Genomic DNA, 27,709 nt, shown 5'->3' on the forward strand with positions numbered 1-27,709 from the left:
TTGTTATTTGTAGAGGTTTTAATGACAGACATTCTGACTGGTGTCAGGTGGTACCTCATTGTAATTTTGATTTGCATCTCTCATAATTGGTGATGTTGAGCATCATTTCATGTGCCTATTGGCCATCAGATAGTATCTTTTTTCATGGCTCATGATAACTTTTAAGGAGTATCAGGGACTGATATTTTAAGGCCTTTTATTATTTATAATGTTATGTAGTCTGATAAATCAGATGTGATTATTTTGTTATGCTCAGCTTTGCTGAACATATGGAATGTGCTAAAGATTAATTTCTCACTTTGAATCAAATCTGAAAGGAAATACACACATTACAAACATCACCCATAAACAAAGAGATATGTTAAGATCCTCAAGTGGTCATTTTATTAAACAAATACAAATTTGAAATGTTTATGATAAAATATATCGATATTGGACAAAAATGTGTATAAACAGCAATTCTACAACTGAGAAGACATCTCAGTTTTATTAATTTTGGTGACATCTTCCCAACCATGTCTAATCTTCAGTATCTTCTTCCTCAAGCACGGCAGGAGTAGTATGACTTTGCATATCAGGACAACAATTGGAAGGAAAACAGCTATCATAAAAGTTGGAGGTGTATGCCATATAAATTGTTTTATATCTACCCATTTATTCCAGGCAAAAATCAATGCATGTATTGTACCCAGCAGAAGGGAAACAATTCCTAGCTTGCTCTGCAAAAGAGAAAAAGAATTATCTTGGTGAGAATGGTTCATTAAGAGTTTATTTCATCCTATATCATCTAGATCTGTTATGTTGCTTAGACATTCTTCCATTCATCTGTTATTATCCACTCATCTTTTTCCACTCTTTCTACATGTGGGTAATGCCTTTGTCTCCAGGCTATTTGAGAAAATTCACAACCATTCTCCTTTTGGTCTCAGATAATCAGTAACACTGTCCTCTCCTTCTCCATATCTTGTTTTTCTCTCTTATGATATTTATTTTATGATGCTCTATCCCCTGTGTATTTGCCTTAATTCTGCTTAACAAGAGACATCTAAACTCAGAAACTCTGTCTTATCATCACAGGATCCCTGTAGAATCAACACAATGATTTGCACGTTTTAGGTTCTCAATAAATATTTGTAGGTTGACTGAAGATCAGTGCAAAATCAGCTTGGTACTAGTGATCTTTGTCAATTATAAAGGCAACTAAAGTGATTCAGTTTGAGCAAACCCCAAGAGATGATGAGGGACAGGGAAGCCTGGCAGGCTGCAGTATATGGGGTCATGAAGAGTCAGACATGACTTGGCTACTGAACAACAACAACAAAGTTATTGACGATGATTTTGGTATATTCATACTAAAGTGAATGATCTTGGCCTTTGTTTAAAAAATCAAACATTTTTGATAAAGTGGAAAAACACTAACAATTATCTCAATGTTTGAACAAAACAGATATGTAGACGTAGACGTGAAGAAAAATTTTAGCTTGCACTAGGATACTTGGCACCATCCAGACAAAGTTTTAAAAATAATTGTTCACCTATGTAGTTTCATGGCATTCTGACAATAGTTCTTCTAGATATCTTTTGACTTCTATTCACTTTATGGGAAATATTCACTAGACTGCTAGAATGAATCCAACTCACAATTATTCAGCAGTGAATAAGCCCCAGTGAATACAATCAAATAGCTAAGTTTATGTTTTTAGATATAAATGTCCAAGGTAAATCATAGAGTAATCAGTTCTTGGATTGTTAATGAAAAGTTTCTAGGTTATTAATTAAAAAATATATGTAGTTGGTTGGAGATTAATTTACCAAATTTGTATTGTGTACATATTATGGGCTAGGTCAGAGAAGGCAATGGCACCCCACTCCAGTACTCTCGCCTGGGAAAATCCTGTGGACGGAGGAGCCTGGTAGGCTGCAGTCCATGGGGTCCCTAAGAGTCGGATACGACTGAGCGACTTCACTTTCACTTTTCACTTTCATGCATTGGAGGAGGAAATGGCAACCCACTCCAGTGTTCTTGCCTGGAGAATCCCAGGGACGGGGGAGTCTGGTGGCCTGCCGTCTATGGGGTCGCACAGAGTCGGACACAACTGAAGCGACCTAGCAGCAGCAGCAGCAGTATGGGCTACGTGTTGTACCTTGAGTGGAATGGGATGGGTTGTCTAGACATAGTGCTTGACTTTATCATTAAATATGTAAAGTGACGCACAGCATATGTGTGGCAGGCAGAGCAGTGTAAGAAGAAAGTTATTTAATGAGGAATAGACTATTGGCTAATATTTAATGGCTATCAAGCTAAACCAACAAAATCAGCAATTATTGTGCTTGGAAAACATGGCACCATCTCTAAACCACAGTTGAATAATTCAGAGGGAGACATTCTTTCCAGCTTAATCAGATGATTAAAGTGTCTGTTGGAGTATATGCATGGATGTGTAGAAAGGACAGTGAGGATTAGCTGACTTTGTGAGATTTCTAAAGATGTCCACTCATAAAAGATAGAACACTGTGGTTTAGCATCTTGGCAGTGCTTAGGACTGAATTAAGCTCAGCCTTTTGAATATTGTGACATGGATCCCCTTGTGATTTCTGGCACATTGTTCTTTTTAGGGTATAATCTACCACTAGCAAGTTAACCTTGGTGAATTTGAGATAATTTTGAATTCCAAGAATATTGAGAAACTTCAAGTGAGTAAGTTACAAAAAAATTAACTTGGAAAAAGAAGCCTTTAAAATAAGATACTAAAATAGATAAAATTCCATAGTTTGGTAGATAAAATGCCATAGTTCAAGGAGGATAGTACAAAGCCATGTAACTTAAAAGGCATGAATAAAGTCAGAGACAGACAAATTTTTTTTCTTTCTATCTTTGGAGAACTAAGTAAACAATATTGAATTTCTAAAACATCAAATTTGTTGTTATTAAACAGATAGCAAATGGTCTAATGAGTTTCAAATGTTAGAAATAATATTTTTCTTTGAGCAATGCCTTTTGTATGTGTCTAAAAAACATTTCCCGTATTTATAAGCAAGAGGGAAAATGACAGAAGAGCACATTTTTAATTGGAACAAGTATGAGATCTTCGTTATTGGAAAACCATGTTATTTTTTATGGGTTAAAGTCTATATGCATGCATGCCAAGTCACTTCAGTCATGTCCGACTCTTTGCTACCCTATGGACTGTAGCCTGCTAGGCTCCTCTATCCATGGGATTCTCCAGGCAAGAATACTGGAGTGGATTGCCATGCCCTCCTCCAGGGGATCTTCCCAACCCAGGGATCGACCAAGATTGAACCTGGTCTCTTATGTCTCCTTGTCATTGGCAGGCAGGCTCTTTACCACTAGCGCCACCTGGGAAGCCCATATACTAAAGTCTATACACTTGATGACAGTATAAGCACAAAAAGATTTACCTTGCTGAGGAGTCAGAGTTATTTTGTATATAATTTACCTGAATATAGTGAAATTCTCTCCATGTCAGAGAATCACTCACAGATGGAATAGATGTCACAGCCAACAGAGCTAGTATTGCAAGTGCCACGATTCCCAGCGATACATAAATTTCCATTCTCCAAACATCATGTTCAATCCAGGCATTTTCATTATTTTGTTGGACCTAACAGAGGGTGAAAAGAGGAAGGAAAAATATGCAAACAACACTTGTTTCCAGTGTAAGAACCTCCTTCCATGCTCCCTCTGCTGTGGAGGACCTGATAACTAGCTGCGCTTAGTTGCTCAGTCACGTCCGACTGTTTTCAACCTCAAGGATTGTAGCCCACTAGGCTCCTCTGTCCCTGGGGATTTTCCAGGCAAGAATACTGGAGTGGGTTGCCACGCCCTCCTTCAGGGGATCTTCCCAACCCAGGGATTGAAACCAGGTCTCCCGCGTTGCAGGCGGATTCTTTACCGTCTGAGCCATCAGGGAAGCCCCCTGATAACTAGGGGCTTCCACAAATTTATGACGGTATTTTTTGCATTTCTCTAAGAGAAATGACATAGGCGCTATTAACCTCCTTCCTTGAATGCAACATTTATATAATCTGTTTTATTAATTTATATAATAGCTAATGGTTAGAATTGTCATATGTGGTAAAGAAGCAGAAAATACTAAGAGTTAGCATTAAAAATAAACCTTCTGAGGGTGGTAGAAGATTGAAATGTGGCTCTGTCCATGAACAAAACACTTATTTGTGTTGTTAAAGTTGTAGCTTACTATTTTCAGCTTAAAAAACATTCCTCATGTAGAATTATACAACCAAGCCTAGTAAAGAGTTATAAAAAAATTTTTTTTAGAACAGAATACTTTCCCAACACAGGGTTTCAATAGAGGTTTGGGGGTACTGCTATTAAAATAAGAAAGAGTTGATTTGTTAGGAGACTTAGACTTTTTAGTTTAATGGTCAGCCATGTCATCCTACCTGTTGATATGCCCAGTTCAGCAACCTATATCTGTAGGATCGCCTCATCGGATAGGATAAACTGTAAATTGCATGTAGTACAGCAAAAAAGAAACTGAGAAGACCAAACTGCTTTCTTGTTACCATCCACCTATCCAACCAGCGCGGAAATTTCTTATACTTAGTTCCATTATGAAGCTGCACAACTGCTGCTATCACACCTGGCAAATAAACCAGTGCCAAGAGGGTGATGGAAACCATTGGCAAGACTTTGTTGATGACCAGGATTGGAATTTTATAAAAATACTGTTGATGGGAAGTCACAAAAGGGTGAATTATTTCCCTCACAAGAGTGTAGAGAAAAGTCAGAGATGATACAATAGCGGCGATTTTAATTGGCAAGCGCCACTTTGGAAAGAGTTTCTGTTTTTGCTGAAGCTCTGGGGGGCAATCAAATTCATCAAAATGGGTTGTTTGGTGCAAGTGCAAAAGCACATGTCTTTTCAGCATGCCGATCTCTTCTGAGTCTTTATTCTACAAAGGAAAGAAAATAAACATCTTAAAATTGAACAAAACAATGGGATGTCTCTCAAACTAATTACTTACTGTTCATTGTGCTTATCAGTAAAAAAGGACATTTAGAACCCTACTTTCGGATACTGATTAACTGAAGATGGCATACACTACGTGGCAATGATCAAAGGTGCACTTAGATATCCTATCTTTGTTGGCTGCTGCTAAGTAGCTTCAATCGTGTCCGACTCTGTGTGATCCCATAGATGGCAGCCCACCAGGCTCCTCTGTCCCTGGGATTCTCCAGGCAAGAACACTGGAGTGGGTTGCCATTTCCTTCTCCAATGCATGCATGCATGCTAAGTCCCTTCAGTTGTGTCCAACTCTGTGCGACCCTATGGACAGCAGCCCACCAGGCTCCTCTACCCACAGGATTCTCTAGGCAAGAATAGTGGAGTGGGTTGCCATTTCCTTCTCTTTGTTGGGGTTCTCCATAATTTATGTTACTCATTTTTCTTTAAGTCAGAAGAAATATATGCTTCAGATACATTCACTGGATCTCAGACCACTGTGTTTCTATCTTAAAAGCATAAAAGAATGAAATAATGCAACTGGGAAACAAAAACCGAAAAACTAAAAAAAAAAAAAAATCCAGTAATCCTTGGTAAAAATAATAACACTTATAAATTATCATAGTCGTATTTGTTTTATAATTCTTTTGGACAACTCTTTGTGAAGATCTGAAGAATGAATTCTTTATTCATTCAAGTACAAAGGGCCAGGAATAACGCAGTCGTTACTATTAGATAAAAACATGTAATTTGCATCATGTAGTCTTTTTAAAAAATTAATTATTATCAGAGTACAGTTGATTTACAATGTTGTGTTAGTCTCTGCTGTACAGCAAAGTGAATCAGTTATACGTATACATATATCCACTCTCTTTTAGATTCTTTCCCCAGATAGGTCATTACAGACTATTGAGTAGAGTTCTCTATGCTGTACAGTAGGTTTTAATTAATTATCTATTTTATATTTGGTAGTGTGTATATGTCAAGCCCAGTCTCCCAATTTCTCTCTCTCCCCCATCCCATAGACTTATAGTCACAAAATATTTCATTTGTATAAATACTAACAGATAAATTGTTAAATGGTACAAAGACTATGTAAGGAGTTAAATCCCACAGGGATGATCTATTTCCTGAGAAAGTTATATTTCTTTACCCAGTTGCATTTATAGGTAGTCAACGATTCAAAAATTTGCATTGAGAAGTTTGTCACTTCCACAACTGACTGATACAGCAGCAAATTAAAAAAAAATAGGAACTTATATCAGGGTTTCATATTGTGTTACTTTATGAATAAATTTCTCACTCAATATGTTATTTCTAATTTCTTATAGCTCTATATGCAGACCTATAACATTTTAATGCTCAAAATGATAGTGATTATCTTATTTCCTCACGTTCTGCAGAGTAACTTTAATTCACATAGTTCTGTATCATTTTTCGTGTTTAAAAATGACCTCTTGACCTTTGACTTTTACTTTCAGTAATAAATCACTGCTACATCCAGTAATTTTTCCAGTTACTTCATTTAGAAGGGAGCTGAGCATAATATAGATTTTGCCATCTCTGCATTTAAAATAGTCCACTGAGATCAATTTTCTGGTTAAGGGTGAAGAATTATGGGACAGCAAGCAAGACAGTTCACTCAAAAAATGAAAATGATTTTATGTACATTTTAAACAGTATCTACTTGTACTACTTAATTTTTTCTATTAAGATAACTAAGATAAAATAAATACTTTCTGTTAAAATTGTAGTTGATATCAGTTGGGAAGGTAAAAAGTTTGGAACCAATATTTTCCACCACTCATTAAGTCAGATAAGTTAATAAAAAGCATTTAATCTTGATGTGGGGTAAAAGTGTGACAGATGATTCTTATTCCAAAATTGAATTTATTTGGTTAAATAGTGAATCATCAATTAACTTGATGATCTCTTGGTAAGATGCCATGTGCCTATGAAAAAGCACATTTGCGAAACTACTGTTATATGGGCAGTGATGACTTGTTCAAAAACCTTAGACCCACAGAATGTTAGAAAGAATTGGAAGGGCCTTGGAGATGATCTGGATTTTCAGCGACTTATTCAAGGTTATTTGGCTAAGTTCATGACCATCAAGGTATAACTTCTCTTATAGCCCACAGTGCCCTTTACCCATCACAATATCAGTACCAGGAATCAGAGCAAAGGGTGAAAATCACTTCTTTATAACATTAGGAGATACTGAACAACATTTGAATTATTTATAGATTTTAATTATTATTTTACCAAATAATCATCTTCTTCTAGATTTCTCCTAGGCTTCATTTTCCAAAGTTCTTCTTGGTTTGTGATGTCTTGTCTGCTCTCCATTTAATTCTATAAAATAGTATGGCTTCAGCCACCTATAAAAATAAAAATTACTGTCTTCATGTCTATGCTATTTATGATATTAATGTTTGATAGGGAAATATGAAAAATTAACTCATATGAGGGCTAGTGTGAGAAAATACAGTTTAAAATACAGTGACTGACTCATTTAACCTCACATTATAATCTGTAAAAATTCAAACAAGTGCTCTTGTGTCAATAGTGAGTGTATTTCTTTGTCCAGCTATCAGTGCAATGAATGACCCAAGTATCTATATGGAATTCAAAGAGTCAGATGTTGCCTTTTATTTTAGGAGACTTTAACTTCAGGTGTTCATTTGGAGGAAAGTCAACTCCCCTCAAAGATAAATAGAATTGGGAATGCAGTTTTTCAAGAGTAACAATATTGTCAGTGACAGAGTTCGATGCTATAAGATTATACTTCAGGAAGCTGTGTTTTAATAGACTTTTGGGGTTGACACGAATCTGAAACAATAGTGAAATGATTTTATGGGGATATGTATTCTTAGTTTCAGAAAACAAACAGAATAGACAGTCTAGTAAGGTGAATCCTAATAGCACCATGAAGGACTGAAATGTTCTATATTCAGTGTGCCATTTTCCCATCAGAGTTACAGACGTGGTTTTGTTGGTAAGACACGCATTTCTAGTATTTTTCCAGTGGGGTTGTTGAGATGTATTCAGTCACTGACATGCGCACTCTCCTGGTTTAGCCCTAAGGAAATTATTTTGTCACACTTCCTACCAGATAAAAGATGCCTAATGAATTATGGACAGAGGTTTGTGACACTGTACAGGAGACAGGGATCAAGACCATCCCCAAGAAAAAGAAATGCAAAAAAGCAAAATAGCTCTCTGAGGAGGCCTTACAGATAGCTGTGAAAAGAAGAGAAGTGAAAAGCAAAGGAGAAAAGGAAAGATATACCCATTTGAATGCAGAGTTCCAAAGAATAGCAAGGAGAGATAAGAAAGCCTTCCTCAGCGATCAGTGCAAAGAAATAGAGGAAAATAATAGAATGGGAAAGACTAGAGATCTCTTGAAGAAAATTAGAGATACCAAGGGAACATTTCATGCAAAGATGGGCTCAATAAAGAACAGGAATGGTATGGATCTAACAGAAGCAGAGGTATTAAGAAGAGGTGGCAAGAATACACAGAAGAACTGTACCAAAAAGATCTTCATGACCCAGATAATCACGATGGTGTGATCACTCACCTAGAGCCAGACATCCTAGAACGTGAAGTCAAATGGGCCTTAGGAAGCATCATTATGAACAAGCTAGTGGAGGTGATGGAATTCCAGTTGAGCAATTTCAAATCCTAAAAGATGATGCTGTGAAAGTGCTGCACTCAATATGCCAGCAAATTTGGAGAACTCAGCAGTGGCCACAGGACTGGCAAAGGTCAGTTTTCATTCCAATCCCAAAGAAAGGCAATGTCAAAGAATGCTCAAACTAACTGCACAATTGCACTCATCTCACACACTAGTAGAGTAATGCTCAAAATTCTCCAGGCCAGACTTCAATAATACGTGAACTGTGAACTTCCAGATGTTCAAGCTGGATTTAGAAAAGGCAGAGGAACCAGAGATCAAATTGCCAACATCCGCTGGATCATGGAAAAAGCAAGAGAGTTCCAGAAAAACATCTATTTCTGCTTTATTGACTATGCCAAAGACTTTGACTGTGTGGACCACAGCAAACGCTGGAATATTCTGAAAGAGATGGGAATACCAGACCACCTGACCTGCCTCTTGAGAAATCTGTATGCAGGTCAGGAAGCAACAGCTAGAACTGGACGTGGAACTACAGACTGGTTCCAAATCAGGAAAGGAGTACGTCAAGGCTGTATATTGTCACCCTGCTTGTTTAACTTACATGCATAGTACATCAGGAGAAATGCCAGGCTGGATGAAGCACCAACTGGAATCAAGATTGCCAGGAGAAATATCAATAACCTCAGATATGCAGATGACACCACCCTTATGGCAGAAGGTGGAGAAGAACTAAAGAAACTCTTGATGAAAGTGAAAGAGAAGAGTGAAAAAGTTAGCTTAAAGGTCAACATTCAGAAATCTAAGATCATGGCATCGGTCCCATCACTTCATGGCAAATAGATGGGGAAACAGTGGAAAGAATGGCAGACTTTATTTTTTGGGGGGCTCCAAAATCACTGCAGATGGTGACTGCAGCCATGAATTTAAAGGACTCTTACTCCTTGGAAGGAAAGTTATAACCAACCTAGATAGCATATTAAAAAGCAGAGACATTACTTTGCCAACAAAGGTCTGTCTTGTCAAGGCTATGGTTTTTCCTGTGGTCATGTATGGATGTGAGAGTTGGACTGTGAAGAAAGCTGAGTGCCAAAGAATTGATGCTTTTGAACTGTGGTGTTGGAGAAGACTCTTGAGAGTCCCTTGGACTGCAAGGAGATCAAACCAGTCCATCCTAAAGGAAATCAGTCCTGAATATTCATTGGAAGGACTGATGTTGAAGCTGAAACTCCAATACTTTGGCCACCTGATGCGAAGAACTGACTCATTTGAAAAGACCCTGATGCTGGGAAAGATTGAAGGCAGGAGGAGAAGGGGAGGACAGAGGATGAGATGGTTGAATGGTAGCATCGACTCAATGGACATGAGTTTGAGTAAACTCCAGGAGTTAGTGATGGACAGGGAGGCCTGGCGTGCTGCAGCCCATGGGGTCTGAACTGAACTGAACTTTCTTTAACACCCTTCACAGATCTTCACCTGGGGTTGGTGTAACATTTTTTAGGAAAGGGAAACATATGATGTCACAATATTATTCACTGTTTTATTAGTTCTAAATTTATTTCCATAGGAATACATCACCAATTTGTCCATTATGAAATTCAATAAGAAAACAGATTATCTATACAACCATTTGACTGATAGAAACATTCCAAGTGTTTCTGAATTTTGTTTTTGTTGTTTAGTCGCTAAATCATGGCTGAGTCTTTTGTGACTCCATGGACTACAGCCTTCTAGGCTCAGCTGTTCATGGGATTTTAGACCACTTGTCATACTTTATTAAGTGGAAAGTTGTTTCCAGTAGTTTAAAACACATCAAAACATTCTCCAACTTAAAATAATTATTTGTTTTTAATTTTTAGCTGTGCTGGGCAGCATGTGGGATCTTAGTTCCCAACCAGGGATCAAACTTGCATCCCCTGTATTGGAAACACAGAGTCTTCACCACTGGACCACGGCGTGGAGGGGCGGGGGTGGTCCCCGTTCTCCAACTTTTAGAGGTTTGAGCTTCACAAAGAATAAAGTGGAGCCATCTTTACATAATGCCAACATGTGCCTTTGTTGAAGTGCTCTGAGAACATTTTCCATCTGTTGCTTGTTTCAAAATTTCACAATATTCATGATAAAATTATTTGTTTTGGTCTACCCACATTTTTTTCCCACTTATTTTTATGATCTAAAACACATCTCCTATCCAAAGAAATGCCCTCTTTTGGCCACAGATATGGGCATGTGACTCAGTCTTGACTAATGACAGTTCTCTATTCTGTTCATCACACTGATTATTCGGGAGATGGTACACATCTCTATTTGAGCCAAATAGAGTCCTTCTCTGATATATTTATATTTGAAAGTGGAAGATAAATACAAAATGTGTTTAACATTTTGTTATATTGGGATGATACAAGCCTCCATGCCTTCTTCTGCATGCTGAAAGGAGGAAGGTGTCTTCAACAGGACAGAAGCAAGCCAACACACAGGAGCCTAGGCAACAAATGAGGACAGACACAGAAGAGACCTGGCATATTCAAGTATATAGAGTCTCTGAAACCAGATCCTGAATTTTTTGGTTACACAAGCCAATATATTACCTATTTTGCTTGTTAGTTTGAGTTGGGTGTGTATCACTGGCAGTTGAAAGAGTTTCGAGTACAGCATATGCCAATCGTCAAGTATCTATGAATGCAAACCTATGACCAACAATAAGCAGGAAAAGGAGAAAAGAGATTTCATGTCTGCTCTGGAGCAGTTTATAATCTATTTCCTTAAGAAGTATTATTCCAAATCATTTGGTGATCTAACCAACATTATTATTGTGGTAATTTGGGAGTTTGCATGTGACTAGGAATACAAGTTCTATCTATTGTAATCAAAGACAAATAATTCACTATGTTTAGAAGATGTTTTAACTGTAAGTTTCAGGATGGTAAAGATTGTAACATACAAATCTATACTTATTCAATATTAAGTCATTAATCATACTGTGAACAAGGTAGGCAGTGGGAATATAAAGTTAAATGAGATGAAGACTCTGCTTTCAAAAACCTCAAAGTTTAGGAGACAAGGCAGACATTTCAAGAACTGACTACACAGTAGTGCAGTGTATAGGAAAGGAAGACAAAATTTTATGGACAGAAGGAGGCATGAGAAGGGTGAAGGCTTCATCTGGCCCTGGCCCTGGGGCATCTAGCAAGCTGGCAGAATTTGCTGACTGAGGGCCACTGTGTACAGAATCTGGGTGCAAAGCCGGAGTGGCCCTGTGGAGGTATCCAACCATTCATCTGTGTGGTAGGAAGACCATGTGGGAGAGCAAAGGAAAAACCCCAGGCGGCAAGGGCGCTTGTTAACTGTGTCGCCCACAGTCCTCTTTGTGCCCTGAAGCCAAGAAAATATCAGTCAAGTAAAGTATGTTGGTTTCCCTCACACAGTAACCAAATGTATAATTTAAGTTCTACAATAAAATTTTTTCATCAACAAAAACAACAGGAAACAGCACAGTATTCAGATGTTAGGAACTCCAGAATTTGATCCATTAAAACCCAAAGTATATTTCTTTCATCTCCATTAAAACCCAAAGCGTATTTCTGATGTGACTGTTCCAGTTTGCTGTAGCCGGACCTGAGGTTCCTGCTAAATATTAACACAGCCCAACTGACTATGTTAATGTCAAAGAATTTAGAATATGAAGAAACTCAATGACTGGGATACATCGTGAGTTTTGTTGCATTTCCAAACCTTCTATCTATACTTTCAACTGCAAACTACCACATTTAACTATGTGAACAGGAGATATTTTTCTTCACTGGGCTGTGTTGTTAGGCATTGCTTCCTCCCTGTGCTTAACATTCTGTGCTAAATGAGCGAACTTTTATTAACAGAAGAAGAAAAAGTTTTTAAACAAAAAAAGAACAGAGTCGGGAATTTGGAAGTGTTGGTAAATTTTATGTCTACAAACTTCTTCCAGTGGTTTTGACCTCTGACAAATATAAAGCCTTGATTGACTGGAGGGAATTTGAACCCCAACCAGATCCTGAGAGTCAGACTAATGTTCCCAGGACTTAAAATAAAAACTTTCTGTTACAGGAACCCTGAAGACAAGTTGCACGATTTTAAGTGCTGTATACCAATCATTCATCAATGCTATACAAACTCGTGACGCTTTTGCCAAGTTGGAAAACTTGCCATCAGAGCTCGACCTTAGGACAAACTTAACAACCCATCATATCCCCTGAGTCCCCAGCGAGAATGTTCTTCTGTGAGTCCCTGTCTGCCAGCCCCTGGACCGGCCTCAATGGAGCTGTGTGTTCTGTGGAGAGTTCGCTGGAAGGCAGCGCGTCCCGAAGCGGCTCACAAGGGGCAAATTGAGCTGTGCTCGCCCACAAGCGCCGCCGCCCGAGTCCTGGGACGGATCGCAACCCGCTACACCCCTCCCGAGGCTAGGAGCCGGCGCCCGGCTTCGCAGGGACACCCAGAGGCAGGGAGCAAGGGGAACCAGAACGATTCAAGGGACTCACCCGCTTCTCGTCGTGACCTGACGGTAAGTTGCGGCCACAGCGCCAGCCCGGAGGTGCCAGTCAGCCCCACGCGGCGCCCGTGCCTTCAGAGAGCTTGCCTAAGCTCCCGGGGCAGACCCCGCCTCCTTGTCAATTGCCCGTCCAGCGCCACCTGCCGGTGCCCGGCGTTGCCAGGCTCCTACTTGACTGGACAGTCCTGGGAGGTCCCAGAACCCATCTTAGGTTTTTCCCCTACCGAGCCATCCGACCACTCCCGTTTTCCTTTCAGAGAGCCGGGTCCTCTGCCTGAGGTCGACTCCGCCCCCTCTCGATCCTCGATTTTCTTTCCTTTCCTTTTCTTTACCTTCCTTCTCTCCGTCTCTCTCTCCCTTCTTTCTCCTCGCCTTTCTTTAATCTCCCAACTATTGAACATTCATACAGTTCTTTAAAGCAGTGGTTCTCAAACTCTAACTTGAATCGCCCGGCTGTATGCGCCAGCGCCCGCGTACAGGCTCAGTAGCTCAATCGTCTCCAACTCTTTGTGACCCCCATGAATTGTAGCCTGCTAGGTTCCTCTATTAGTGGAGTTTTCCAGGTAAGAAAGCTGGAGTGCCATTTCTTTGTCCAAGGATCTTCCCTACCCAGGGATCAAACCCACGTCTCTAGAGTCTCCGGTATTAGCAGGCAGATTCTTTACCACCGAGTCACCTGGGAAGTCGTACATCTCCTGTAGGGCTTATTTAAAACACTGATTTTTGTCCACGCCCACCTTTCCTGGAGAAGGAAATGGCAACCCACTTCAGTGTTCCTGCCTGGAGAATCCCAGGGACGGCGGTGCCTGGTGGGCTGCCGTCTATGGGGTCACACAGAATCGGACACGACTGAAGCGACTTAGCTACCTTTCCTCCTTCCTCTCCCTCTGCTGTTTCTTTTCTTCTTTAGTCGATGTGGGAAGGGGCATGAATTCTCCAGTTCCCAGTAATGCTTAAGCACTCTCAGATCACATTGTGAGATGGACTGCTTTAGAGCTTAGCTAACTTATCTTAAACTTCACAGCAAATTTTTGAAGTGGTTGTAATATACAACTGACAAATCTGAATCCGATTCTCTTTTGCCCTCTAAATTGTTGAAATCTTGTACCCTAAACCGCACAAACCCTGTCCCATAGCTAAATAAACCTTTAAACCCTACATTTACTTCTTCCCTTCCCCACCTCAGATATTCAAGCCACCTTCCCTTACCTTGACCCAATCAAGCACTCCGAGCCTAATGCAGAGTTACCATCACTATTTAAAAGTTTAAGGCTGTAATTAAAATATGACAGTATGGAGAAAGAGCAAATATGAGCCCGGGATTTACTCCTCTTCCGGATAGAGTGTCTCAGACCTGAATTGCAACATTTGAGGATTTGGTGTACAACATCCCCAGAACTAATCTGATTAGTAAAAGGAAAATAAACTCTCAATCACATTTTCCTTGATTGTTCTTTACTCGTACCTATGGCGCCTAGGGCTGTTCATATTTTACTATGTAATTTTCTGGAGTCATTAACTATCCACAGGGTGGTGGTAAAACTCTCTGAAGGGTACTGTTACCAAGGACTGACGCCTTGTGGTAGAAATAGAATCTTATAATTTTTATTTGTAGTGAAACTAGAAAATAATCATTTTTTAAAGTTTTAGAAAAAACTATACATGTGTTTGTAGCACAGATTTCAAAAAATTAAGACAAATTGCTAAATGTCTAAGCATTGTTGAATTTTAAAAACAATGGTAGGTCTTAAATCGTCAGACAAAGCAATATGCTTTTATTCTTTAAGATTTGGTAGAACAAAGGGCATTCACTTTTTCATAATTTATTTTGTATGTGATGAGGGCAAGGAAGTTAATATATTAATATAAATTGGCTAATTATAGCAAGGTCCACTTAAAACTGCTTTTCTTTTTTATTAAAACATTTGGCATCAAGCCCCAAATACTTTTGCTTTTAATGATACTAAAATTTTTATTTCCATACTTCTGAAAATTTTTTAATTCAGTTTTTAAATGTACTGAATAAATGTAGTATGTTTCAAAGTAAAATGATTGAAAATGTGAAGTTGTTTACTAATTGATTTGTATAGTTATAAAGGCAACACTATCCTGGATTAAAAAAACATAGTATTAAAGAACTTTGAGCTATTAGGAGTTAATATTACAGACAAAGTTTCTGCAATTTTTTCAGACATATGTTCTGTGACTTGGGTATGAGGTGAAGGGAAAGATTTTTTTTCTTTTATGAGAAATACAAGGCCAAAGCATCTGAAGATGCTCTGAGTCAGCCTGTATAGCACATGCTTTTAAAAATCACTATGATTGTGGAAAACAATGCTATGCTATACAAATGTTGAAAAGCAGTTAGTTTTGGTATGACTTGTGAGCACTAGAGGATTTTAGTATAGGAATTCAACTGTAAGTTACTAAGCAATTTGGATCATTCAGAATATTTTGTAATAAGCTTAAACTCTAGCAAGAAAGGGGCTTAGGTGCTTAGTCACTCAGTCGTGTCTGACTCTTTGCGACCCCATGAACAGTAGCCCACCAGGCTCCTCTGTCCATGGGATTCTCCAGGCAAGAACACTGGAGAGGTTTGCCATTTCCTTCTCCAGATAGCAAGAAAGCATATTAACAAAACAGCTCTTTGATAGGGGATTCTCCAGGTAGGACTACTGGAGTGGGTTGCCATGCCATCCTCCAGGGGATTATCTCAACCCAGGGATCAAATGCAGCTCTCATTCATTGCAGGCAGATTCTTTACTGTCTGAGCCACTAGGGAAGCCCAAGAATACTGGAGTGGGTAGCCTATCCCTTCTGCAGGGGAACTTCCCGACCCAGGAATCCAGCCAGTGTCTCCTGCGTTGCAGGCTGATTTTTTTTTTACCTGCTGAGCTACCAGGGAAGCCCCTCCTCAATTGAATATAGGGTCAAATATTAAGTTAGTGATTTCACAATAATATGTCAGGGGGAAAATATAATAATTTAGAATCCAAAAGTACTTTTACTTTGGAACTGCCATTCAAGAAGTAAATGGAGTGCAGTGATGATAGATAAAATAAAAATGATCATGCTGTTAAAGTTAATCACAATGATCAATAGGCAGTAAACTGTAAGTAGATGATAAGAACTGTATTTAGTTTCTCTCCTTTGGAAATCAAACTAACTCCTAAGGGCACAATAATTCAAATAATGATCAACAGTATTTCCAAGTCTATCTCTTTGTAAGAATGGTCATATTTGTTTTAAGGAAATGGCAACCCACTCCAGTATTCTTGGCCTGGAGAATCCCAGGGACGGGGAGCCTGACAGGCTGCTGTCTGTGGGGTCGCACAGAGTCGGAGACGACTGAAGCAACTTAGCAGCAAAGCAAAAAATCACCTAAAGTTCATGGAGAACTATTGTGTCAAAATGATTATTTTAGCACAGACATGGTAAAGCTCTACTGGCCTGATTTGCTGATTCTACTAGTCTCATGATAAATTCTCTTTACAAGTAGAATAATGCTCAAGGTATGTGGTCAGTAGTCTCCAGTGTTTGTATACGAAAGTGCTTTGGGGCAGAAAGAATCCACCCCTGAGACTGGAGGTTTTTAAAAAATACTTCCATGTATTTCCCCCCCAACTCAAGCCCTTTAATTGCTTATTCACCAGCACAGTTGACAGTCAAACATCTGTTTGAGACGGATTTTAAGAATAGAGTTCAGGATGGGGAACATATGTATACCTGTGGCGGATTCATTTTGATATTTGGCAAAACTAATACAATTATGTAAAGTTTAAAAAAAAAAAAAAAAAAGAATAGGTGCTTTTTTCCAAGGCTTACAGATCCATTTCTGTCCAAATACTGCTTGACGATGCTCACAATCTCGTGACCAAAAAAAGTGTGTGTGGCAGGGGTGTTTCCCTGACAGTCTGGTGGTTAGGACTCCTTGCTCTCACTGCTGAGGGCTTGGGTTCAGTCTTTGGTAGGGGAACTAGAATCCCACAAGATGTGTGGCCAAAAACAAAACACAGCAACCCACCAAAACATTATTGTCTTTATTTATTTATTTATTTATTTTGTATCCTATTGACTATGCCAAAGCTTTTGACTGTGTGGATCACAAGAAACTGTGAAAAATTCTGAAAGAGATGGGAACACCAGACCACCTGACCTGCCTCTTGAGAAACCTATATGCAGGTCAGGAAGCAACAGTTAGAACTGGACATGGAACAACAGACTGGTTCCAAATAGGAAAAGGAGTTCGTCAAGGCTATATATTGTCACCCTGCTTATTTAACTTCTATGCAGAGTACATCATGAGAAACGCTGGGCTGGAAGAAGGACAAGCTGGAATCAATATTGCTGGGAGAAATATCAATAACCTCAGATATGCAGATGACACCACCCTTATGGCAGAAAGTGAAGAGGAACTAAAAAGCCTCTTGAAAGTGAAAGAGGAGAGTGAAAAAGTTGGCTTAAAGCTCAACATTCAGAAAACGAAGATCATGGCATCCAGTCCCATCACTTCATGGGAAATAGATGGGGAAACAGTGGAAACAGTGTCAGACTTTATTTTTTGGGCTCCAAAATCACTGCAGATGGTGACTGCAGCCATGAAATTAAAAGACGCTTACTCTTTGGAAGGAAAATTATGACCAACCTAGATAGCATATTGAAAAGCAGAGACATTACTTTGCCAACAAAGGTCTGTCTAATCAAGGCTATGGTTTTTCCAGTAGTCATGTATGGATGTGAGAGTTGGACTGTGAAGAAAGCTGAGTGCCAAAGAGTTGATGCTTTTGAACTGTGGTGTTGGAGAAGACTCTTGAGAGTCCCTTGGACTGCAAGGAGATCCAACCAGTCCATCCTAAAGGAGACCAGTCCTGGGTGTTCATTGGAAGGACTGATGCTGAGGCTGAAACTCCAGTACTTTGGCCACCTCATGAGAAGACCCTGATGCTGGGAGGGATTGGGGGCAGGAGGAGAAGGGGACGACAGAGGATGAGATGGCTGGATGGCTGGATGGCATCACCAACTCGATACACATGGGTTTGGGTGAACTCCGGGAGTTGGTGATGGACAGGGAAGCCTGGTGTGCTGTGATTCATGGGGTTGCAAAGAGTCAGACATTACTGAGCGACTGAACTGAACTGAACTGATTGTCTTTAAATATGTTGTGATCTGTGAAAAGGTACCTGCAAGTGCGATCACATTGAACCTCACCAATTATTTGCATCATATAATCAATGAATATTTCTGTACCTTTTTTTTTTTTTTAAGATTTTTTTAATTTGACCATTTGGCCACCTCATTGACTCATTGGAAAAGACTCTGATGCTGAGAGGGATTGAGGGCAGGAGGAGAAGGGGACGACAGAGGATGAGATGGCTGGATGGCATCACTGACTCGATGGACGGGAGTCTGAATGAACTCCGGGAGATGGTGATGGACAGGGAGGCCTGGCATGCTGCGATTCATGGGATCACAAAGAGTCGGACACAACTGAGTGACTGAACTGAACTGAACTGAACTGATTCTCCACTGAACTTATTACAGTACTGCTTCTGCTCCATGCCTTCTTTGTGGCTAAGAGACATGTGGGATCCTAGCTCTGCGATCAGGGTTCAGGCCCCCTCCCCTCACTGGAAGGCAAAGTCTTACTGGACCACCAGGGAAGTCCCTCAATACTCTTTTGAAAGTACCTTCCGGCATAGAGAGTGAAATATAAGAATACTGAAGTTGTGTACTGGAAGGCCGTCAAAGGGTTATACCTTAGGGATAAATAGAAGTGTTGGAGTCAAAAGGACAGATTTCACCACCTTCATCATATAACTTCAACTAGGCAATTTCTCCTTGCCCCACATCTCTGTATCACACAATACATATCAGTGAAAAAAATATTTTCTTTAAACCACTATCTGGGTCCCCTTTGTTACAGTAGCTTAGCTCTTACCTGAGCTTGTTAGATATTATATTACAGCATTTTTAAGAATTAGTCTTGTATTGGAGATTTTTATATGTGTTTCTGTTACCTTCATTAAATTGTGAGCTTTAAGAGAGAAGAAATCTTGCCATTTTTTGCTGGGAGCCAGTGAGGCATTCCGCTCGTGACAAAGGTCATGAGGAAGGAGGCTCGGCATACGCAAAGGCGGGATCGAGCCTCAGGAGTCCGCCCGGATGTTCTCGAGCATTTTCCCCCAAAAAAACCAGAGTCTGCCTACTTTATTGCTTTGTGCTCTCACCTCTGACTTTACTGGGGGCTGTCCCCTACCACCATCTCGCTCTCTCTGTCAAAGAGTTAACTTACAGCTCCAATTAATAAAGTTCCTGGGCAATTAGGAGTGTTTAAATCCAAACCCCTCAGATGGCTCTCTAACTCGCCTGACAAGTTTACCTGGACTCCTACAGCTATGCATACGATTGTTTACAGTCTCCCAGCCTCGAGAGGCACAGGAAGCTTAAGATATTCAAATAGCTTAGAGCCTCTCAGAGAGTTAGAAACTGTCAGAATAAGACTAGTAAAGGATTTCATTGATGAGTCAATGTTTGTTGCCAAGTTTTCACATCCCCTGAATTGTATCCTTGAATGTGTATTAATTAATATAGTTGGTATGTAGAAAAAATAAGTAGTGGCCTTGGTGTTAGTAACTTTAGACCCTTAAGGTAATAAATTATTTTCTTTGTTGTAAACCCATTACACATCCGCCCTATAGGAATGCAATTTTATCTTTGGAAGATGGCGCCAAACCTTAAAATAATTACTCTTAGAGAAAATAAGTCTTTGTTGATAAGTTCTTGTCAAGAGTCATAAAATGTTAGTAGGCCTTCTGGCCAGAAGATGATGTAAATCACCTAAACCATTTGTATACAATAAATTTGCAGGAAAGAAACCCTGGTTTTTGATAAGAATCAAAGACTGCTGACTTTGCATCCCCTATTATCCTCTATGTGTAACTTAGGGTATAAAAGCCCCTGTTAAAAATAAAGCTACGGGCCTTGCTCACCAATGCTTGGTCTCCCCACGTCATTCTTTCCTTTAACTTCCGGCTGAAGTCTCCATCTGGATCGTGGATATCCTCTGCGACCACTTATTTGCCTGGGCTTCTAAGACCCACTCGAGAAGGTGTCTAAGGTGGGGCACCTTCCCCTATTCGAGAGGGCGCCTGCGGCCTCCGTGGTCAGAGCTAACCTGGTGTCACGGGTTGTATTGATTTTCCGCGTAAACCAAGCTACTCAGCCTCTTTTCTCCACTGAATTTTCCTACTGAGCTATCCTCATTCTATTACTCTTTATATCTCTAATTACCATTTGAATAGGTCGCCGACGCCGTCTCCCCTTCGAATACCCTGGATCAGCCGGGGCTGGTCCTCGGCAATTTTTATCTGTGTATCTCTTGTAACTTGGAGATTGGTGGAACAGACTTGTAAATGTTTGTGGAATGTGATTTTACCCCAGAATAATATGATATATATACTAAATATGTATGTAATATGTATTATGTATATATTATATGTTATAATGTAATATATATAGTTTTATATATTATACATATAATTATATAAAATGTATAATTTTATATAAAACTATATATAATAAAATATATATAATATATAAAACTATATATAATATATAACATAATAACATTACATATATAATATAATATGTATATAATGTGCATATTTTGTGTGTGTATATATATGTATGTGTATATATATATATATATATATATATATATATATATCTCCTTTATCCATTCACCCACTGATTGACACTTAGGTTGGTTGTTTCCTTGTTTGGATATTATGAATAATGATGTAGTGACCGTGGAAGTTCAGATATCTGTTTGGAATAGTGATTTCATTTATTTCAAGCATATACCCAGAAATGGAATTGCTGGGTTATATGGTGGTTCTATTATTATTATTATTAACTGTTTTTCCATAGTGGCTATACCAGTTTACATTCCCATTAATAATGTTTAAGGATTCCCTCTTTTCCATATCTTTTCCAGCTTGCAGTTTTTTTCTTACTCCAAATTTAATCTTTTGTCAGTTCGATTATGAAGTAATTTTGGGTAAACCATACAGAAGACTATTTGAAATGCAGGTTTATATCCAGCAAGTAGTGAAAAAAAATGAAAGTGTTAGTCACTCAGTAGTGTCCAACTCTTGGTGACTCCACGGACTGTCGGCCACTAGGCTCCTCTGTCCATGGAATTCTCCAAGCAAGAATACTGGAGTGAGTAGCGATTCCCTTCTCCAGGGATCTTCCTGACTCAGGGTTTGAACCTGTGCCTCCTGCATTGTGGGTGGACACTTACCGTCTGAGTCACCAGGGAAGCTAATGGCAACTCTCACCTTATTATCTTGAGATATTAGCTGATAATAGTATATATATGTATAATATAATAGATTTAAGGGACTAGATATGGTAGACAGAGTTTCTGATGAACTATGGATGGAAGCTTGTGACATTGTACAGGAGACAGGGATCAAGACCATTCCCAAGAAAAAGAAATGCAAAAAAGCAAAATGGCTGTGTGAGGAGGCCTTACAAATAGCTGTGAAAAGAAGTAAAAAGCAAAGGAGAAAAGGAAGTATATACCCGTATGAATGCAGAGTTTCAAAGAATAGCAAGGAAAGATAAGAAAGCCTTCCTCAGTGATTGGTGCAAAGAAATAGAGGAAAACAATAAAATGGGAAAGACTAGACATCTCATCAAGAAAATTAGATACCAAGGGAACATTTCATGCAAAGATGGGCTCAATAAAGGACAGAAATGGTATGGACCTAATAGAAGCAGAAGATATTAAGAAGAGATGGCAAGAATACATAGAAGAACTATACAAAAAAGATCTTCACGACCCAGATAATCATGATGGTGTGATCACTCACTTAGAGCCAGACATCCTGTAATGTGAAGTCAAGTGGGCCTTAGGAAGCATCACTATGAACAAAGCTAGTGGAGGTGATGGAATTCCAGTTGAGCTATTTCAAATCCTAAAAGATGATGCTGTGAAAGTGCTGCACTCAATATGCCAGCAAATTTGGAAAACCCAGCAGTGGCCACAGGACTGGAAAAGGTCAGTTTTTATTCCAATCCCAAAGAAAGGAAATGCAAAGAATGCTCAAACTACTGCACAATTGCTCTTATATCACACACTAGTAAAGTAATGCTCAAAATTCTCCAAACCAGACTTCAACAGTACATGAACCGTGAACTTCCAGATGTTCAAGCTGGTTTTAGAAAAGGCAGAGGAACCAGAGATCAAATTGACAATATCTGTTGGATCATTGAAAAAGCAAGGGAGTTCCAGAAAAACATCTATTTCTGCTTTATTGACTATGCCAAAGCCTTTGACTGTGTGGATCATAATAAACTGTGGAAAATTCTGAAAGAGATGGGAATACCAGACCGCCTGACCTGCCTCTTGAGACACCTATATGCAGGTCAGGAAGCAATAGTTTGAACTGGACCTGCAACTACAGACTGGTTCCAAATAGGAAAAGGAGTACGTCAAGGCTGTATATTGTCACCCTGCTTATTTAACTTATACGCAGAGTACATCATGAGAAACGCTGGGCTGGATGAAGCACAACCTGGAATCAAGACTGCCAGAAAAAATATCAGTAACCTCAGATATGCAGATGACACCACCCTTATGGCAGAAAGTGAAGAGGAACTAAAGAGCTTCTTGATGAAAGTGAAAGAGGAGAGTGAAAAAGTTGGCTTAAAGCTCAACATTCAGAAAACGAAGATCATGGCATCTGGTCCCATCACTTCATGGGAAATAGATGGGGAAACAGTGGAAACAGTGTCAGACTTTATTTTTTTGCCTCCAAAATCACTGCAGATGGTGACTGCAGGCATAAAATTAAAAGACCGTTACTCCTTGGGAGAAAAGTTATAATCAACCTAGATAGCATATTCAAAAGCAGAGACATTACTTTGCCAACAAAGGTCCGTCTAGTCAAGGATATGGTTTTTCCAGTAGTCATGTATGGATGTGAGAGTTGGACTGTGAGGAAAGCTGAGCGCCGAAGAATTGATGCTTTTGAACTGTGGTGTTGAAGACTCTTGAGAGCCCTTGGACTGCAAGGAGATCCAACCAGTCCATCCTAAGGGAAATCAGTCATGAATATTTATTGGAAGGACTGATGCTGAAGCTGAAACTCCAATACTTTGGCCACCTGATGTGAAGAACTGACTCATTTGAAAAGACCCTGATGCCGGGGAAGATTGAAGGCAGGTGAAGAAGGGGACGACAGAGGATGAGATGGTTGGATGGCATCACTGACTCAATGAACATGAGTTTGAGTAAACTCCAGGAGTTGGCGGTGGACAGGGAGGCCTGGCGTGCTGCAATTCATGGGGTCACAAAGAGTCAGATATGACTGAGAGACTGAATTGAACTGAAACTGAAGTATATGTGTGCTGTGTTGGGGATGTATACATGAATAGGGTATGTGATCCATAGTCGCAGAGACCTTTGTTGTGGGGAAAGAAGAGCATGGAAAAGTTCAGTAGGAAGACCAGGACACTCATCTACTTCTTGTCCTGACCTCTCCTTACAGGGTATTCAGCTTTCCCTGCTAAACTGGAAAGTGCTGAGGGCAGGCATTGCTACTTTCTATTTGATTCCTCAACTAAGTAAGAGCATAGGATATAGTGAAAAGCTGATAAACACTTACTGAACGAAGAGCATCTGGGGAGAATTTAAGGAGGGGCAAGTGGTCCACAGTGTCAAGTGTTATAAAAAAAAGTCAAATGAGATAGGAAAGAAAAAAGTCTGTTGAGCACATGAAAAAATGCTCAACATCACTTATCATCAGGGAAATGCAAATCAAAAGCACAGTGAGATATCACCTCACACCTGTCAGAATGCCTATCATCAAATGGACAACAAATAATAAATGTTGGCAGGGATGTATAGAAGAGGGAACCCTAGTACACTGTCTGAATGTAAATTTGGTGCAGCCACTGAAGAAAACAGTATGGAGGGGCCTCAAAAAATTAAAACTGCTGTATTATGCAGCAGCCCCGCTCTCTTACTGAAGAGAGCAAACACACTGATTGGAAAAGATATGCACCCTGATGTTCAATAGCCAAGATGTGGAAGTAACCTAAGGATTTATCACCAAAGAATGATGCTAGGTGCTGGAGAAAAGTGAATGGAGATGATGAAAACCAGAAACATGGTGGAAAGAGTCTCCGAGAAGAAGCGGGCCACCTCTGTCTGAGGGCTTGGAAGGAAGATGAAGAAGGAGAGGTTCCATGTACATAGCCTTGTGGGCAGAGGTGAAGGATGGTAAGTGAGCTTATGCCATATGGGGATCAAGACCAGCTGAAGCGATGGAGGCAGGGACTTTGAGACTGCAGAAATTGAGGGCCTGTTTCGTACCTTCAAAGAGTACAGTATTTATTTAGGAGAAATTGGGACATGATAAATGAATGATTGAGTTCACTGGAGAAAAAAGTGCAAAATCACTCAGAACCAAATCCTGAGTAATAAAATTAGGACTGGAGTGCTTAAAGTTCATAGAAACAGTGGGCTTCAGTTGGTGAATTTGGGATTCAGTTGGTGAGAGGAGATACAATGGAAGAAGGAATGTTTTGAACTTGGCCTCAGAAGAGGGAACAACTTTTCTCTGGGGAAAACAAAGGGGAAGATTTTGTTTTCTTTCCAAAAGAAGAAGTAGCATATATGGATTAAACTTTGCTTTGGTCTAGCAACATGTTGATGTCCCGGAATTAGCTTTATAAATCCAGTAGTTTTCTTCTCCTCAACTTACTGCTTGTTTGGGTTAAACAGAGAATTTCTAACATGGTGTATTGGGTGTGATTCCTTAGTACTCCCTCAAGATATCTCCTCGGTGAGCTTCTGAAGGTAGTAGCCATCTTCAGATCTCTAGCCCTTAGCAGAGAGCCTGACCCAGAGGAGCTGGAGCTCAAAGAAAATGTGTTGAATCGAATTTTCCCACCCAACTCTTAGTGTAGCCTGCCCTTAGTCTTGCTTTTGCATTCTGGTTAGTTTCCCTCCAAAACGTTCATTTCTGTCTACACACCTCCATCCAGCTCTTTCTGATCCTGTTTTAGTCAGTTGTGTATCATGCCTCTCTCTCAATTGATTGACAGGTGCAGAATTCTTAAGGGCATAACTTGAGCTGCACAGGGAGAATAAGTTTAGTTGGGATAATTCAATAAAAAACACGCACGTGGGTTTGTGGATGATAGAGTGAGCTTTATGCACTGTTTGCATCTGAAACAAGATAGAGTTCTTCCAATCAAGGAAGCTATTCATCTTTTCAGTATTTAAGGAAATTCTTTGGAGAGGTCAGACTTCGCAGCTTCTGTGGTTGGTCAGTGCTGGGCTGCTATGCTATGTGGCCATAAGGTGGCGCCAGAGCCCTGTGCAATAAAAATGAACTTAGGAGCCTCTGGCGCTGCTGTTTTAAGGACTTTCTCAAACTCACTGGAAAGAAAGATTTTGTATGTACAGACTCACTTTTGTATGTGTTCATCTTTCTATCTTCTATCATATATGCATTTACTTATGTGTATATATATGTCCTTGTATCCTTATATAATAATATTTGTTTTAATCTATATTTACATTTGTATCTAAAATTTACTGTTTACAGTTTCAAGCATTTCGCATAAATTGTCTTTTCTTTCTTGAGCTATAATTGTCATAAAACATTATATTAGTTTTAGGTGTACAACATAATTATTTGATATTTGTATATATTGAAAAATGATCACAAGTCTAGTTAACATTTGTCACCAAGTATGGTTATGAACTTTTTCTTGTGATAAGAACTTTTAAAATCTACTCTCTAGCAGCTTTTAAATACAATAGAGTGTAAGTTCCTCAGTCATGTCTGACTCTCTGTGACCCCACGGACTGTAGTTCTCCAGGCTCCTCTGTCCATAGAATTTCCCAGACAAGAATACTGGAATGGGTAGCCATTCCCTTCTCCAGGGAATCTTCTCAACCCAGGGATAGAACCCAAGACTCCTGCACTGCAGGCAGATTCTTTACTGTCTGAGCTACCAGAGAAGCCCTCAAATATACAATACAATATTTTAAACTATCAGTTCAGTTCAGTTCAGTCGCTCAGTTGTGTCCGACTCTTTGCGACCCCCCGAATCGCAGCACGCCAGGCCTCCCTGTCCCTCACCATCTCCTGGAGTTCACCCAGACTCACGTCCATCGAGTCAGTGATGCCATCCAGCCATCTCATCCTCTGGCGTCCCCTTCTCCTCCTGCCCCCAATCCCTCCCAGCATCAGAGTCTTTTCCAATGAGTCAACTCTTCGCATGAAGTGGCCAAAGTACTGGAGTTTCAGCTTTAGCATCAGTCCTTCCAAAGAAATCCGAGGGCTGATCTCCTTCAGAATGGACTGGTTGGATCTCCTTGCAGGCCAAGGGACTCTCAAGAGTCTTCTCCAACACCACAGTTCAAAAGCATCAATTCTTCAGTGCTCAGCTTTCTTCACAGTCCAACTCTCACATCCATATATGACCACAGGAAAAACCATAGCCTTGACTAGACGGACCTTTCTTGGCAAAGTAATGTCTCTGCTTTTGAATATGCTGTCTAGGTTGGTCATAACTTTCCTTACAAGGAGTAAGCATCTTTTAACTATAGTCACCATGTTATACATTATATTCCCATGGCTTATGTATTTCATAACTGGAAGTTTTTTTGTTTTTTCTTTTATCCCCCTTCACTCATATCAGGTACTTCCTATCTACCCACCTCTGGCAACCATCAATCCAACTTCTGAACTTCTGTATCTACTAGCTTGTTTTTTTATTTTGTGGGCTTTTTTTTTTTTTTTTTTTTTTAGATTCCACATGTAAAGACAATCATTTAGTATTTGTCTTTGTCAGTCTGACTGGTTTCATTTAGCATAATGCCCTCAAGGTAATCCATGTCACAAATGACAAGGTTTCATTCTTTTTTATGGCTGAGTAATATTCCACTTATATACATGCACACACACACACATATATTTCAGATTTTCTTTATCCATTCTTCTATCGGTCGACATGGGTTGTTTCTGTATCTTTGCTGTTGTAAACAATGCCACAGTGAAGATGGGGGTGCATATATCTTTCCAAATTAGTGTTTTCATTTTCTTCAGATAAATACCTAGAAGTGGAATTGCTGGATTATATAGTAGTTTTATTATAAATTTGTTATGAGGAACCTCCATACTTTTTTCCATAGTAGTTCCACCTATTTATATTTCCACCAACCGTTTACTGGGACTCCCCCTTTTCTCCACATCCTCACCAACAATTATTTTTCATTTTTTGATAATAGCCATTCTACCCAGTGTGAGGTGGTATAAATTATCTTATTCAATCCTTATAAAAACCCTTGAAAATAGGTACTTTTATAATTTTACACATGAGGAAATTGGGGCTTAGGAAGGATGACCTGCTCAAGGACCCCAAACCTTTTCACTCTTTACAGTCACAATTGAACGCTTCTCATAGTTTAGCTTTCACAGCATCTTTGTGAGTAAAATATACTCATAGAGAAATAAGAGTAAAGTGAATTAA

The 27,709-nt window shown here is 39.5% G+C and overlaps 1 protein-coding gene across 2 annotated transcripts; it reads right to left on the minus strand.

The window, feature by feature from the left end:
- Positions 1–357: 357 nt before the first annotated feature.
- Positions 358–13,231, minus strand: STEAP1 (STEAP family member 1). 2 transcript variants are annotated; one of them, XM_027539318.1, is made up of 5 exons: positions 13,140–13,231; positions 7,254–7,369; positions 4,426–4,938; positions 3,459–3,623; positions 358–719 (listed from the first exon to the last, which is right to left on the minus strand). In XM_027539318.1, exons 2-5 carry the CDS (start codon positions 7,335–7,337, stop codon positions 462–464), a joined length of 1,020 nt encoding a protein of 339 aa, XP_027395119.1. In that variant the 5' UTR covers positions 7,338–7,369; positions 13,140–13,231; the 3' UTR covers positions 358–461. The 2 variants fall into 2 exon arrangements, with proteins under 2 accessions (XP_027395119.1, XP_027395120.1); XM_027539319.1 differs by lacking the exon at positions 7,254–7,369 and having other exon boundaries at positions 13,140–13,228.
- Between the last annotated feature and the right edge of the window lie 14,478 nt (positions 13,232–27,709).

The sequence above is a fragment of the Bos indicus x Bos taurus genome, chromosome 4 (assembly GCF_003369695.1).
Source record: "Bos indicus x Bos taurus breed Angus x Brahman F1 hybrid chromosome 4, Bos_hybrid_MaternalHap_v2.0, whole genome shotgun sequence".
Lineage (NCBI taxonomy): Eukaryota > Metazoa > Chordata > Mammalia > Artiodactyla > Bovidae > Bos > Bos indicus x Bos taurus.

Bases quoted from the DNA above. Each gene is read 5' to 3' on its own strand.
- STEAP1 (XM_027539318.1), bottom strand. From the start codon at position 7,337: ATGGAGAGCAGACAAGACATCACAAACCAAGAAGAACTTTGGAAAATG. The intron at 4,939-7,253 runs GTAAAATAATAA...TTTCCTTTGTAG, and splicing joins TAGAAGAAGATGATTATTTG to AATAAAGACTCAGAAGAGAT. The intron at 720-3,458 runs GTAAATTATATA...TCTCTTTTGCAG, and splicing joins GAGAATTTCACTATATTCAG to AGCAAGCTAGGAATTGTTTC.